Source organism: Scyliorhinus canicula, chromosome 7 (assembly GCF_902713615.1).
Source record: "Scyliorhinus canicula chromosome 7, sScyCan1.1, whole genome shotgun sequence".
Taxonomy (NCBI): Eukaryota; Metazoa; Chordata; class Chondrichthyes; order Carcharhiniformes; family Scyliorhinidae; genus Scyliorhinus; species Scyliorhinus canicula.
In genome coordinates, this window is record NC_052152.1 from 175,487,796 (window position 1) to 175,502,892 (window position 15,097).

Here is a 15,097-nt window from a genome sequence, read left to right on the forward strand (position 1 = left end):
GTGCGTGGGTTTCCTCCGGGTGTTCCGGTTTCCTCCCACAGTCCAAAGATGTGCGGGTTAGGTGGATTGGCCATGCTAAATTGCCCGTAGTGTAAGGTTAATGGGGGGGATTGTTGGGTTACGGGTATACGGGTTACGTGGGTTTGAGTAGGGTGATCATTGCTCGGCACAACATCGAGGGCCGAAGGGCCTGTTCTGTACTGTTAGAACATAGAACGATACAGCGCAGTACAGGCCCTTCGGCCCTCGATGTTGCACCGACATGGAAAAAATCTAAAGGCCATCTAACCTACACTATGCCCTTATCATCCATATGCTTATCCAATAAACTTTTAAATGCCCCCAATGTTGGCGAGTTCACTACTGTTGCAGGTAGGGCATTCCACGGCCTCACCACTCTTTGCGTAAAAAACCTACCTCTGACCTCTGTCCTATATCTATTACCCCTCAATTTAAGGCTATGTCCCCTCGTGCTAGCCACCTCCATCCGCGGGAGAAGTCTCTCGCTGTCCACCCTATCTAACCCTCTGATCATTTTGTATGCCTCTATTAAGTCACCTCTTAACCTTCTTCTCTCTAACGAAAACAACCTCAAGTCCATCAGCCTTTCCTCATAAGATTTTCCCTCCATACCAGGCAACATCCTGGTAAATCTCCTCTGCACCCGTTCCAAAGCTTCCACGTCCTTCCTATAATGAGGCGACCAGAACTGTACGCAATACTCCAAATGCGGCCGTACTAGAGTTTTGTACAACTGCAACATGACCTCATGGCTCCGGAACTCAATCCCTCTACCAATAAAGGCCAACACACCATAGGCCTTCTTCACAACCCTATCAACCTGGGTGGCAACTTTCAGGGATCTATGTACATGGACACCGAGATCCCTCTGCTCATCCACACTACCAAGAATTTTACCATTAGCCAAATATTCCGCATTTCTGTTATTCTTTCCAAAGTGAATCACCTCACACTTCTCCACATTAAACTCCATTTGCCACCTCTCAGCCCAGCTCTGCAGCTTATCTATGTCCCTCTGTAACCTGCAACATCCTTCCGCACTGTCTACAACTCCACCGACTTTAGTGTCATCAGCAAATTTACTCACCCATCCTTCCGCGCCCTCCTCTAGGTCATTTATAAAAATGACAAACAGCAACGGCCCCAGAACAGATCCTTGTGGTACGCCACTCGTAACTGAACTCCATTCTGAACATTTCCCATCAACTACCACTCTCTGTCTTCTTTCAACTAGCCAATTTCTGATCCACATCTCTAAATCACCCTCAATCCCCAGCCTCCGTATTTTCTGCAATAGCCGACCGTGGGGAACCTTATCAAACGCTTTACTGAAATCCATATACACCACATCAACTGCTCTACCCTCGTCAACCTGTTCAGTCACCTTCTCAAAGAACTCGATAAGGTTTGTGAGGCATGACCTACCCTTCACAAAACCATGCTGACTGTCCCTAATCATATTATTCCTATCTAGGTGATTATAAATCGTATCTTTTATAATCCTCTCCAAGACTTTACCCACCACAGACGTTAGGCTCACCGGCCTATAGTTACCGGGGTTATCTCTACTCCCCTTCTTGAACAAAGGGACCACATTTGCTATCCTCCAGTCCTCTGGCACTATTCCTGTAGCCAACGATGACCTAAAAATCAAAGCCAAAGGCTCAGCAATCTCTTCCCTGGCTTCCCAGAGAATCCTAGGATAAATCCCATCCGGCCCCGGGGACTTATCTATTTTCACCTTGTCCAGAATTGCCAACACTTCTTCCCTACGCACCTCAATGCCATCTATTCTAATAGCCTGGGTCTCAGCATTCTCCTCTACAATATTATCTTTTTCTTGAGTGAATACTGACGAAAAGTATTCATTTAGTATCTCGCTTATCTCCTCAGCCTCCACACACAACTTCCCACCACTGTCCTTGACTGGCCCTACTCTTACCCTAGTCATTCTTTTATTCCTGACATACCTATAGAAAGCTTTTGGGTTTTCCTTGATCCTACCTGCCAAAGATAACCCTTTGAGCACTGAGGGGCAATTGATCATGCCCAATCCACCTAACCTGCATATTTTTCGACTGTGCGGGAAAACCGGAGCACCCGGGGAAACCCACACAGACACGGGGAGAATGTGCGAATTCAACGTCGACAGTCACCCGAGGCCAGAATTGAATCTGGGGTCCTTGGAGCTGTGAGGCAGCAGTGCTAACCACTGTGCCACCAGTATACAGACTTCATTAACTTGTTTCATCTTCACCCCTCCCTGCCTCTACCTGTCCATATGACAATGTATTGGAAAGAATTTACTGCAGATGTTAAGAGTGGAGTGATTCCTCAACAGCTCAAGCACAGCTCTTGAGTTGTTAGCATAAGAGACCATGCACTCAGTTCAAAATCTGTCTTCCCAACTTGAAGTGGAGCTTGACTTGATTTGAAGTTTAGAATTATAGAGTGACATGTTTGTGGCAGATCCTACAGACTGGCTGATGTATTCTAATAAATATTTGTTGCGCTTAACAAAGCTTTTTATCAGCAAGAAAAGGTCAGTTTCCAGCTTGTTATTCGGAACCTTGCACAATGCTCTTCCAAAATGCAAGGTGAACTTGTTAGATGTTGATCGTTGAAAGTTGCCCATTTAAGCAGCATATAACTTCAACCATGGAAAAAACACATAATTCATGGAGAATTTCCCCAAATAATTATTACCTAACATGTATTTAATGTTGGATATCAATTTGTTTTATAGTGTGATGATTGGACAATTTTAGGAATATTGGAGTCTAAATATTGGGACAAGTTGAGAGTTAAAAGCCTGGGGGTATTGTGTGTTTGGCTGCACTGGTCATGTTTATAAAAATGATTTTGATTTGCTTCTAGTAAATAGGTGAAATTCACCAGGAATGTGTTTTTCAGTCTAGGGTAATGGACTGTGGTTTGACTGGAGAGGTCCCTGAAGAGTTGATGTGCTTTTGCAGCTTGCAGATATAATATTTTTAGCTTGGTGAGATAATGTCATTGCTGGGTGGTGCCCAGATAGGCAGTGAGTTAGGAGAAGCTTTGAGAGAGAGAGGAGCTGAGTTCTTATCTTCTGAGTCCACAATTCTTTCCAAGTTCAATAGTTGAAAGAAAATAGTAATATTTTAAAACAGAGCTGTCTTTTCTGAAGTCAAGGAAGAGACTGAAATAATCTAGTTGAAGCAGCTATTTGCAGATATTCAGCCAGAGTCTGTAGGGGTTCCAACTGCCAAATCTGTTTTGTGAAGCAAATATTACTCGATGCCCTGCAAATTTTAAGATGGATTAAGAGTTGTGTGTTTCTTTTCTTGTTTATTAATGGTAAATTGTATAGTTGTGTTAAGGAAAGCTGTTATTTTCAGGTGTGAAGGTTAATGTTGTATTCCTAATAAAGTTTTGTTTTAGAAATACCAAAGCCCTATTTCTTTTTCATGCAATCACTCTTGGCGCAAATCATTCTTTCCGCATAGCCTTAAATAAATTAACATATTGGGGTTTTGGTCCAGTATCCTAGCCACTGTTGGGGTCTGGTCTGGGATCATAATAACAGATGTAGTAAGCGGCTTGAGAGCCCGATTTTAAAATGTTCATTGTATCTGACGTGCGTTTTCAGATGTGAATTTTACTTGATAGAAATTCTGAATTCGCAAAGTAGTAAAATTATGTGCATGCATAAATTAGCTGCAACCCCACGAGGTGGGCATTCATGATGTAAGTAATCAATCTGGACTGTGTTGAGCCGAAACGTGTAAAATATTCATCACTTCTGCAACAGTACTAAGTTGTAAGTTTATAAAGTATTTCCGATTTCTGCTTTTAAAATAATTTCATGATCAACTGAATAAATTCTCTTTATCTTTATAGCTATAAAGGCGCATCTGAAAAAGTTGAAGATTTGAATAAGACAATCACTCAGTCTGAAGTGTGAGTGATCTTTCAATGGTTCAGAAATTGGTGCAAGTGAGATGGGATATAACTGTGGTGTTTGTGTTCAGAGAACCTTATTTACTTATCACAAGGTGAAATACTAAATGAAATGACCATTCAAATCCGATACCGTGCTTAAGTTACTCTTGCCTTCCTTGGCTGCTTAGTGGGTAAATGCATTGTCGACTGGTTGAGCCACATCACTGCTCTAAAGGACATCTTAAAGTGTTTTTATTTTGCATTAATTGCTTTTGAAGAGCAATTATTGTTACAGTGTAAATTGATGCATCTTGTAAGCACTGCAGTGGCTGTCATGTGACACATCCTCGCCATTTAAGGCGTGACTTTTTTTTAACGCGAGTTGTGGCAAGTGTAAAGAGGATAATGCCTTTAAATTTTTCAAGGTGACAAATTTATTCCAGTGGGTATGTAGTTGTCAAAGATTAATTGTGCTGAGATTAATTGCACTTCCCTTTTGATCATGGTAAACATGACTTAAATTTCTTCAGCCCATCTATATTAAAAATAGTGCCGTTTTCTTTTTTGAAGTTTTATATTATTGCAGGTTGTTGATTTTGCCACTTGTGTCCTCTTTCAACTTGGCTCACTTGATTGCACTTCTACCTTTGAGTGTGAAATGTTTAGTTCAAGCCACATCCAGGATTTTAACACTTCAGTGCATTGAGCAAGTGTTGTATTGTTAGAGAGGCTACTCAACCCTTTAAGTGAGATGTTAAGTCAAGCCCTGGCTCTGAATGCTTGAGGTAGACGTTTGGGATCTTTTGGCACTATTTAGGACAAGATCACCGAGTTCCCCTCGTTGTCATTCTTCTCTCAACTGCTGTCAACAAGAACAAGTTAACTGGCCTTTCATCCACGGCTACCACATTTACCCATATAAAAGTAACTACACAATTTAGTTCACTTTATGTGAACACTTGGGAAATTTTGTAACGTAAAGATGCTTTTGGTTGCTTTCAGCCTATGAGCTGAATGTCCAATTGCCAACTTCTGTAACAAATAAGTTTCTCTGAAATGCAGTTTTCCTTCTTGCATGGTATGGTGTAAATGCATCTAGAGTTTTACAATGGGCAACGAAGGGAACTTAACATGCCAGGAAGGATTGGGAAACTTGGTTGGGTGGGTAATTTGATTATGTTGGGTTTGCTTACCTGATGTTAAAGGCATAACCGGGATGATTGAACTCTGAACCAGGGGAGTGAAATGATGTTCCTCCATCGCATTCGTACAAAGAATTACTATCTAATCTAGCTTTGTATTATGCAAGCTCTTGGTATTTTTAGATATCTAGTCTTGGAGGCTTTTATATTTCATATTCTGGTAAAGTTGTTTCCTTGTGATGCTGTTGTGTGCTTATAAATGTGATTTGGGTTGGTCTCCACGCAATGAAATTGCTACGCTGAATACCAGTGCAGTTTGGACATTCTTGTTTCGCTCACCTTGGCTGCCTGGAGCAGCACAGAAACCGATGACTCTTGACTGCGACAGGGAAACTATCACTGAGTTGAGGTTTACTCTGACGACAGTAATGCACATAAATTAGCATTGTGAGGCACACTGTAGAAGTATTGGATATATAATCTGTTCCAGCTAGGATGAGAATGAGACACTAAATATCATACAAATATTTAATTTGCGTACCTCTGTGCTGATGTCTGGATGCTCATAGTATGATGTCAGTCCATGGAGGTATTGAAGCTGGTTATCTGCATTTAGTAGCCTGACTTAGCTGTAGAAATGGCTTTCCCTGCTGTTGCTTGGCTTGTAGAGTAATTTGGGATAATTTTCGGTGGTGCTCTAGATTAGTAGGAGTTGCATGCCAGAAACAAGTGGTATCTATGCAATATAACAATGTCTCTTGCAGTTTCTTCTTTGATAGCTTCTGGCTATCACACATTGGACAAAACCTGTCCTTTACTGGTACACATAATGAATGCAAATTTTTGAAACTATTTTCCAAGCTTAGGCCATGGAGAAGAGAAGCAAATAACAGATCATTGTTGAAAATTCATTTTGAGGTAACTCATTTCTTGCAATGCAAATGCCTGTGAAACTCCTCTTGGTGATCCTCAATCTTTTCAACGATGGGAGTACAATTAAGAAACATTTTTGTTTTTTCTAGTATTTCCATTTGCGGTCTTAGACATAGGATTTTGTGGTTCCCTGTAACTAGGTAGAGAAGAGATCCACACATATTGCAGTATATGTCCGCTGGTTGGTGCAATGGTGAATTTCTTTACTTAGTGTCGTGTTCAATCGCACTACTTTGCCAGTGATCCTAATATTGCCACAATGGGCCAAAATTTCCTCCCCCTCAAGTTCTTGAAAACCAAAGCAATTGTTTCCATCCCATCTTCTTGCTCCTCCTCCATTCCACAAGATGCATTGGGATATTTTCTTGATTAAAATGTCACATAAATGGGCAACACGATGGCACAGTGGTTAGCACTGCTGTCTCACGCCGCTGAGGACCCGGGTTCGGTCTACACCCTGGGTCACTGTCTGTGTGGAGTTTGCACATTCTCCCCGTGTCTGCATGGGTCTCGCCCCCACAACCCAAAGATGTGCAGGGTAGGTGAAGTGATCACGATAAATTGCCCCTTGAACAAAAAAAGCTAATACAAATGTTACATAAATAACTTTTGCTGTATTCTCCATCCTAGCATGCAACGATTAGCTATGCAACCTGGCATGTAAATATATATTTTGCCTGGTACAAATGGATCTACAGGTAGGGATAAAATGTCTACCTTAAGCTTTGCTCCATACTAGGATGCCTTTGTGCTCTTATCCCTCGTTAGTTGTTAAATGTGGGGGAAATTTTGAATGTACCTCCTTCAGAATACTATGCATTTAAGTCATGTTCGTTTTTTTTGTTGAGTCACACTGTGCTTTGTCGCTCAAGTGTAATCTCAGCACTCTGAGCCCTCTCTCCTGGCTGGATGGGGAGAGACAGCATAAGAGGCCGAGCAGGGCTTTGCATTATATCCATGCATACCATAAAAAAAAAATTAGAGTACCCAAGTCATTTCTTCCGAATTAGGGGCAATTTAGCATGGCCAATCCACCTATCCTGTACATCTTTGGGTTGTGGGGGTGAAACCCACGCAAACACGGGGAGAATGTGAAAACTCCACACAGACAGTGACCCAGAGCTGGGATCGAACCGGGGACCTCGGTGCTGTAAGGCAGCAGTGCTAACCACTACACCACTGTACTGCCCTTTAAATCCATTCATACCTTGAGTGCTTTTGTAGTTATCCATGTTTTTCACATGAGATAGTTTCCCAAGCCCCATACTTTTAATCAGTCCTTTATACTAAGACAAGAATCAAGTACTTCTGTTGTGTTCTCTCTTGCTCTGCGCATTCCCTTCATACAAATGACACACGATACACTATCCATTAGTGGCTCAAAATGAGATTGCACAGTAATTTGAGAGGAAATGGCTACAATTCATGAATCTCAGAAATAATCCGAGTGTTGTCAGTATCATTTTGACAACAGCAGGCCAGGTTCAACACTTGTGCAGAGAGAAACAATTATTGTTTAGGTCACTGGTCTTTCGCACTGGAGAAAAATCTCTTCAGTAGAGGTCCTCAAGATCACAACTGCAGGTTTCAAAGGAAGGTGATCAAGTTTACGTTTGTAGATGGTCTCAGGAATTAGCGAGACAGCAGCCCCCGTATTGACCTCCATTTTAATAGGTTAAGTTTTGGCATTATCCAAAAACTGAGCGAACCACTCTGGACTGGGAGCTGTATTGAAGCAACAATATCCAATGTCTTCAGACTTAGATTTTGTGCCTTAATTATTGAATGACCTGATTTTTCAATATGCTCTAAACGGCGGCACGGTAGCACAGTGGTTAGCACTGTTGCTTCACAGCTCCAGGGTCCCAGGTTAGATTCCCAGCTTGGGTCACTGTCTGTGCAGAGTCTGCATGTTCTCCCCATGTCTGCTTGGGTTTCCTCTGGTTGCTCCGGTTTCCTCCCACAGTCCAAAGATGTGCAGGTTAGGTGGATTGGCCATGCTAAATTGCCCTCAATGTCCAAAAAAGGTTAGGGTAGAGGCATGGGTTTAAGTAAGGTGCTCTTTCCAAGGGCTAGTGCAGTCTTGATGGGCCGAATGGCCTCCTTCTGCTCTGTAAATTCGACAATTCTATGATCTCTAATTGTGTCATCTAACGAGTCATGAAATTTGCAAAGCTGCAAGTTGCAACAAACTGATTCCTTCGATGAAAATGAAACCTCTGCAATAATCAATGGCTTTAGTAAATAATGATCTTAGAATATTTTAAACAAATCTGGGCACCTCTGGCTGAACTAACCTTCTTAGTAAATTTAAAGTTTTGTTTCCCATTGTACTTAGGAATGCAGGGAACTTAATCTCGTCTGAAATTTTATTGACTAGAATATGATAATGGAATCTCTCCGAAAATGATTTTCCGTTCTGAGTCCTCATCAAAAGAGCCCATGTCATTTTTCATGGTATCGGAATGCTCTCCCCTTTCGCTTAATTCAATGGTCTTTTTCATTCAAGATAGGTTAGCAATTTGTAACAGCGTTAATTTTCATGCCAGCTATGATCTTTTCTTCCCTACCCCGCTCTACTCTGTGTCTTACTGTACTGCATGTGACAAATCCTTCAGTCTGACTCATCGGATTGCTGGTTTAAAATCGGTATGGGCTCTTCTTTTGAATTTTTGCCCCAAAACCTTAACAGTTCCGATGCTAGCGAATTCTGACTTTCTGTTGATCTGCCACCTTGGACATGCAACTATCCCTTCCTTATTCTAAATCACTGATATGTAGTGCAAAGCTGATATTCCAGTACAGATGGGAGGAAACACAACTGGTCACATTCCACTAATCCACCCCCGGGGGGGTCGGAGAATTGCCCGGCGTCGGCGTCAATCCCGGCGCCGCTGTGGCCCGAATTATCCGCCAGCCGGTAATCGGCAGGGGCGGGAATCGCGCTGCCCCGGTCAGCGGGTTCCCCGTGCCAGTCGGCGGGCCCCCCGTGGCGATTTTCCGGCCCGCGATGGGCTGAAGTCCCGCCGCTGACAGGCCAATCCCGCTGGTGGAAATCAAAACACCTCTGGTGCTGGTGGGATTGGCGGCGCGGGCGGGCTCCCGGGGGGGGGGGGGGGGGGGGGAGAGATCTGACCCCGGGGGGTGGTGCCCACGGTGGCCTGGCCCGCGATCGGGGCCCACGCCGTGGGGCACCCTTTCTTCCTCCCCGCCATGGCCTTCACCATGGCGGGGTGGAAGAGACCCCTGCGCATGCGCCGGTATGACGTCAGCAGCTGCTGGCGCATGCGCGGACTTCTGCCGGCCGGCGAAGGCCTTTCGGTCTTAGCTGGTATGGCACCAAAGGCCGTTTGCGCCGGTTGGTGGAGTGGCAACCAGTCCGCCGCGGGCCTAGCCCCTCAATGTGAGGGCTTGGCCCCTAAAGGTGCGGAATTTTCCGCACCTTTAGGGGCCAAGCCCTCACATTGAGGGGCTAGGCCCGCGGCGGACTGGTTGCCGCTCCACCGAAAATTCCGCACCTTTGGGGAGGCCCGATGCCGGAGTGGTTGAAGACACTCCAATACGCCGGGACCCCTCGCCCCGCCGGGTGGGGGGGGAATCCCGGCCCAGATTGCATCCCTCTTTTCCCTATTCTGTTTCCTATCTCCCAATTCATGTACCAAGGTTACTTCCATATGCAGCCATTTTATTTTTGTTGCAACTAGTCCCTTGTACAGAATCTCACTAAATGCCTCCTGGTGGTCCATGTAAACATTCAACCCCCCCCTTTGCTGGTGATCTTCTCCAAGGATCCAGCTGGATTGGTCAGTCATAACCTACCATTGAAGAATCCAAGCTGACTCTTTGATTAGCTTATACTTGTTTATGTCCCCAGCCACTCTGTAGTTGCTAATAGATTCCAATAACTAACCCACAACTGTCAAATTGACAGGTTTCTGGTTCCACCTCAAATGGAGTGGCATTTGCAGTTTTTCAATTCAATGGTGCACTTCCCTAATCTGTTGAACTTTAGCAAAACATGACTAACTCGGCTTCAGTCTCTCACCTGTTTCTTTTAACGCCTTAGAGTGAAAATCATTAGTTCCTGGTAATTTGCCTCTAGTTCTGTTCGACAGTCTAATATTGTACTAAATTAATTCCCACAATTTATTTTTCAGTTCTTGTTTCTCGACTGAAAATGGACACACCATAGTCATAGAATCATACAGTACGGGCGGCACAGCTGCGCCAGTAACCTTGGTTCAATTCCAGCCTTTGGTGACTGTGTGGAGTTTGCATGTACTTCCCATATCTGCGTAGGTTTCCTCCGTGTGCTCCGGCTTCCTCCCACAGTCCAAAGATGTGCAGGTTGGGTGGATTGACCATGCTAACTTGGCCCTTATGTGCAGGTTAGGTTACGGGGATAGGGCGGGTGGAACGGGGGAGTGCACATGGGTAGATTGCTGATTCGAAGGGTCGGTGTGGACTCGATGAGCCGAATGGTCTCCTTCTGCACTGTAGGGGTTCTATGATTCTATCAGATAGATGCTATTATACCTGGACTGGATCTTTGGTATATCTATCCAATTAATCCCATAATCTTTGCATTTAAATGTGTTGTTTCAGATAATTGTCCCAAAGAATTCACGAAATAGCATTGCTTTTGAGCCATTTTGTTTCTCCGAGTGTGTGACAATCAAAACTTTCCATAATGACTTTATTGTGTTTGTTGCACACTTCTCTTAGCTCTATTTATACATCCTCCCATCCCCTTCACATCTCAGCTGTCATGGAATCTGCAAAAAATTCCCATCAGAGTCTTGTATCCTTTACTCAAGATAAATCAGTGTCAGAGTAGTCAGGGGCATTCAGGGAGTTGAAGGATCACAGCAAATATGTTCCTACTGAGAAAAAGGGTGGGACTCTGTACCGTAACGTTCCTGCCCATCCCTTTGGGTGCCAGAAAGCATACAGTACAGTTCAAGCAAAAAAAACAAGTGAAGCTTCAGATATTGAACTGAATACTGCAGAAAGCTTGAGGAATATAGAAAGTACAGGGGTGAAATTTAACAAGAATTTACTCAATTAAAGCTAGGGCTTGAAAAAAGAAAGATTTAAAAATACATGAAGTGCAAAATGATAGCTGAAACAAGAGTAAGGCTGATTCAGAAAAAGAAAGATGACTTGTGTGTGGAGTTTAATAATTACTTAAAAGAGAGGGACGAAGCAGACATCATAGCTAAAGAGGAGTGTAAAATATTAGATGGGTTAAACGCGGTGAGGGAGGAATATATTAACATGTTTAGCATCCTTGAAAATTGATAAACTGAGAGTCCCAGATGAAATGTACCCCAAGCTGTGAAGAGAAGTAGGAGAAGAAATGGTAGAGGCTCTGACCATCATTTTCCAAGCCCATCCATTTGCTGGCTTTGTAAGTTGGCTCAGAGAGAATATTTTTGTTGATTGGTTGAGGTATAGTGTGTAAGAACTGTGGGATTTTGCTACAAATGTATAAAACACGAGTTAGTTGCAACTGGAGAATGCTGCACAGTTCTGTTCTGCAGGAGGGATGTGATCACACGAGTTGGAATGCAGCAGGGATTTATAAGAATGTTGACAGGAATTCAGAACACAGCCAAGAGGAAAGAGTGGATAGGTTGTGGTTATTTTCTTTGGAACAGAGAAGGCAAAGGGGCAATATAAATAAAGTTATAAAATTTGTGAAGGAACTAGATTTTTAGAAAATAGATTTAAGAGTATCCAATTCTTTTTTCCCATTAAGGGGCAATTTAGTGTGGCCAATCCACCTACCTGCACATCTTTGGGTTGTGGGGGTGAGACCCATGTAGACACAGGGAGAATGTGCAAACTCCACACGGACAACGACCCAGGGCCAGGATCGAACCAGGGTACTTGGCGCAGTGGGGTAGCAGTGCTAACTACTGCACCACCGTGCTGCCCCATGAAGGACTTTGGTAAAGTGGATAGGAAGGAGCTGTTTTCGGAGCAGAGAGATCAATAACCAGGAGGCATAGATTTAAAGTAATTGGTAGAATGATCAGAGGAAACCGAGAATGTTTTTCACCTGGGGGTAGTTCTGCAGCTCATTGTCTGAAATTATGATGGAGGCAGAAACCATTATTGCATCTTTTATTTAAATCAGTACTTAAATATTGACTTGATGTGCCATGAGCTGTAGGTCTGCAGACCAAAAGTGGGACTAGGCCATCACAAACCCAAGGGGACCAGCAGCATGGCCTTCTCTGTGGTACATTTTCTACATTTCTACATTTACTGTTCCACAACTCTATCCATTGTTTCCACCATCTGTTAACCATATCGGTGTCCTTCCTTTCTGATGCTGTGCTTGTGTCTATCGTCAAGAATAGTGTACCACAAAGAAACGTCAAAAATATCTTTCGCATTTTTTCTGCTGATTTTTGCAGGTGAGTGCAATGCTAAAGATTCAAAGGAAAATATTCTTTCATTTGACTAGTTTAAATGCCAATACATCATGGAAAATGATACCTCAGGCACAAAATACATGGGGCGGGATTCTCTGTTTCTGTTGACGCTGGTGCCGAACCTGGATCAATTTAGCAATGTAGAAGGGCTAGCACCAGCACCTTGTGGAACACAATCAATTCCAATGAAAACGGTGTGGGATTCACCGCATCCGTGTTTGACTCTCTGGAGGCTAACAAGCTGCAGTCGCATATACACACTTCACTCATCCCAATCAACAAGATGGCACTGGATTGTACTAGACCTCGCCCATACAGCTGATGAGTGGGCTGGGGCCAGAGGGCACCTAACGGGTGGCACCAATGCGACCTGTGGCCCAAAGTTCACAGTAGATTGTTAGAAGCCTGTGCTAGCTGCGGCAGTAATGTTCTGTGCCTGTCCACCCTGACCCAACTGGCCACCCCCGGCCCTGCTAAGGTGATGTTGGACGCTTTCCGTATCCCCTCTCTCTCCCTCTGCAACCACAACGCCAGTTTCACGATTTTCAAAAGCACAACTGAACCGCACCTTTAGAATTTGGCCCATCGGAGGAGGAGAATTTTTTTAAAAAAAATGTTTTTATTCTCCATTTTCACATTTTCCTCAAATTCACACTCCACCCACAAACAGTAGACGGTAACAAATACAAAATCAATCCCCTTAACAATAACAACGATCCCATCCTCCCACCACCCCAAACCACGGCCCACCTGTCAATATATGCATCCAATAAACAAACCCTCCCAAGGTGGAAACAAAAAAACAAAGGGAAAAAAGAGTCCAGGACCGCCCATGGTCACCCTAGAGTCCACTGCCCCCTCCCCATCCCAACCACCACAGTCAACGCTGTCCAACCTCTGAAAGAATACCGTACCGTGATACCCAAGAGTTGTAAACATTCCCCCCCCCCCCCCCCCCCCCCCCCCCCCAAAACTCCTCCCACCCACTGCCTCTTGCAAAACTCCTCCCCCCAACCTCGGTTCCTTCCCCCCCCCACTTTCCACCCTGGCAAGACCACTCGGACCATGTTCTGCCAGGCTCCGATGGCCGCAGCCCCTCCCCCCACCTCACTCTCGTTCACTGGCTGGTTTAAACCGGCCAGCGCGGAGGCCCCCACCCTGGTCCCTTTCCCCCTCGCCTGGCCCGAGAAAAACCCAGAAATCCCCTTTTAGCGCACACACCCTGCATATCTACCTACACCCCAAAGAGCCCTCACTTCTAGTGTAAGTCCCATCACTTCCCTTGTCCAAATATATACAACATTGCCTCCTTTAGCCCATACACCCGCTCGCAGTGAAACAAAAAGAGACAAAAAAGAAGAAAATACAGTCCTGAGGTTACATCGGCACATGGCCATATCTCAATTTCTCAGTTTTGCCACAGTCCTTCTGCCTTCGCAAACTCCTCCGCTGCTTCCGCCATTCCAAAATAAAAGTCCTTGAGCTTATAAGTCACCCTCGGCTTTGCTGGATATACAATGCCACACTGCACCTTGCTAGTGTACAGTGCCCTCTTCACCCGATTGAAAGCAGCCCGCCTCCTCGCCAGCTCCACCGTAAAGTCCTGGTATATACGTATACCAGCTCCAGCCTACTGCACCACCCACTTCTGCTTGGCCCAGCACAGGACCTTCTCCTTCACACTGTACCTATGGAAGCACAAAGTCACTACTCTTGGCAGCTCACCCGCCTTTGGTACATGCCTCCACGACCGATGAGCCCGATCCAGTTCATATTGGGAGGGATCCTGCCCCAATAGCTTCACCAGCATTGCGGCAAAATACTCCGTTGGCCTCGGACCTTCAACTCCTTCGGGCAGACCCACAATCCTCAAATTCTGTTGCCTGGATCTGTTTTCCAGGCCTTCCAATTTTCCTTGCAGATCCTTGTTCACCTCCATCACCTTCCGCATCTCCTTCTCCATCGAGGTAAGTTGATCACCGAGCTGCAACACTGTCTCCTCCACTTCCTTCAGCACCTCCCCTTGCGCCCGCACCTCTGCCACTGCACTCGCCACCGCTGTCGTCACCGGGGAAATTGCCTCCTCCACCAGCACACTCAAAACCTCCCTCATCGCCTCTAAGTGTTTTGTAAACTGCCTTTCGAATTCTGCAGCCATCAACGTAGTTATTTCTTCAGCCTTAAGCAATGCGGCCCCCCCCGGTGCTCCAGCCTCCCTTTTCCGTGGTGACCCCGTGGTGACCTCTCCTCTCCCCGATGGGCCCTCAGCTGCTTTTTTAACGGCCGTTTTCTTACTGACCCGTGACATCTTCTTCTGCTGTGCCTCCTCTGCGCCTTCTCCGTGCCTTTGACGCCTCCGTGGATCCTGGGACCGGGCTTAAAGCCCCAAAAAGGCCGTTCCGAACGGGAGCCCTCCATTGCGCAGCCGCCTCCCGCCCGCCGTCACCGGAAGCCCCCATCGGAGGAGGAGAATTGCGGAGGTCCCGGAGAATACCGGGTCGGGCCTGCTAATGACATGCAAATGGTGTTTACTGTACTTGGGTTCCGGAACGCATTGATGCTGCAGTTGAGGTGACAGAGAATTGCGATTTGGCGGCAAATTGGCACCTGCCATGATGTTGGAATCGGAACCTATTC

At 45.1% G+C, this 15,097-nt stretch overlaps 1 protein-coding gene across 12 annotated transcripts in view; it reads left to right on the forward strand.

The window, feature by feature from the left end:
- Positions 1-15,097, forward strand: part of LOC119969567 (tumor protein D54-like) — a 101,508-nt gene that overhangs the window by 21,962 nt on the left and 64,449 nt on the right. For 6 of the 12 annotated variants that reach the window (XM_038803341.1, XM_038803338.1, XM_038803339.1 and 3 more), the window contains exon 4: positions 3,901-3,960. The exons of the other annotated variants lie outside the window; for them this stretch is intronic. In XM_038803341.1, the coding sequence (XP_038659269.1) occupies positions 3,901-3,960 (60 nt within the window). The remainder of the gene's footprint in view (positions 1-3,900; positions 3,961-15,097) is intronic. 12 annotated transcript variants of the gene reach the window in all.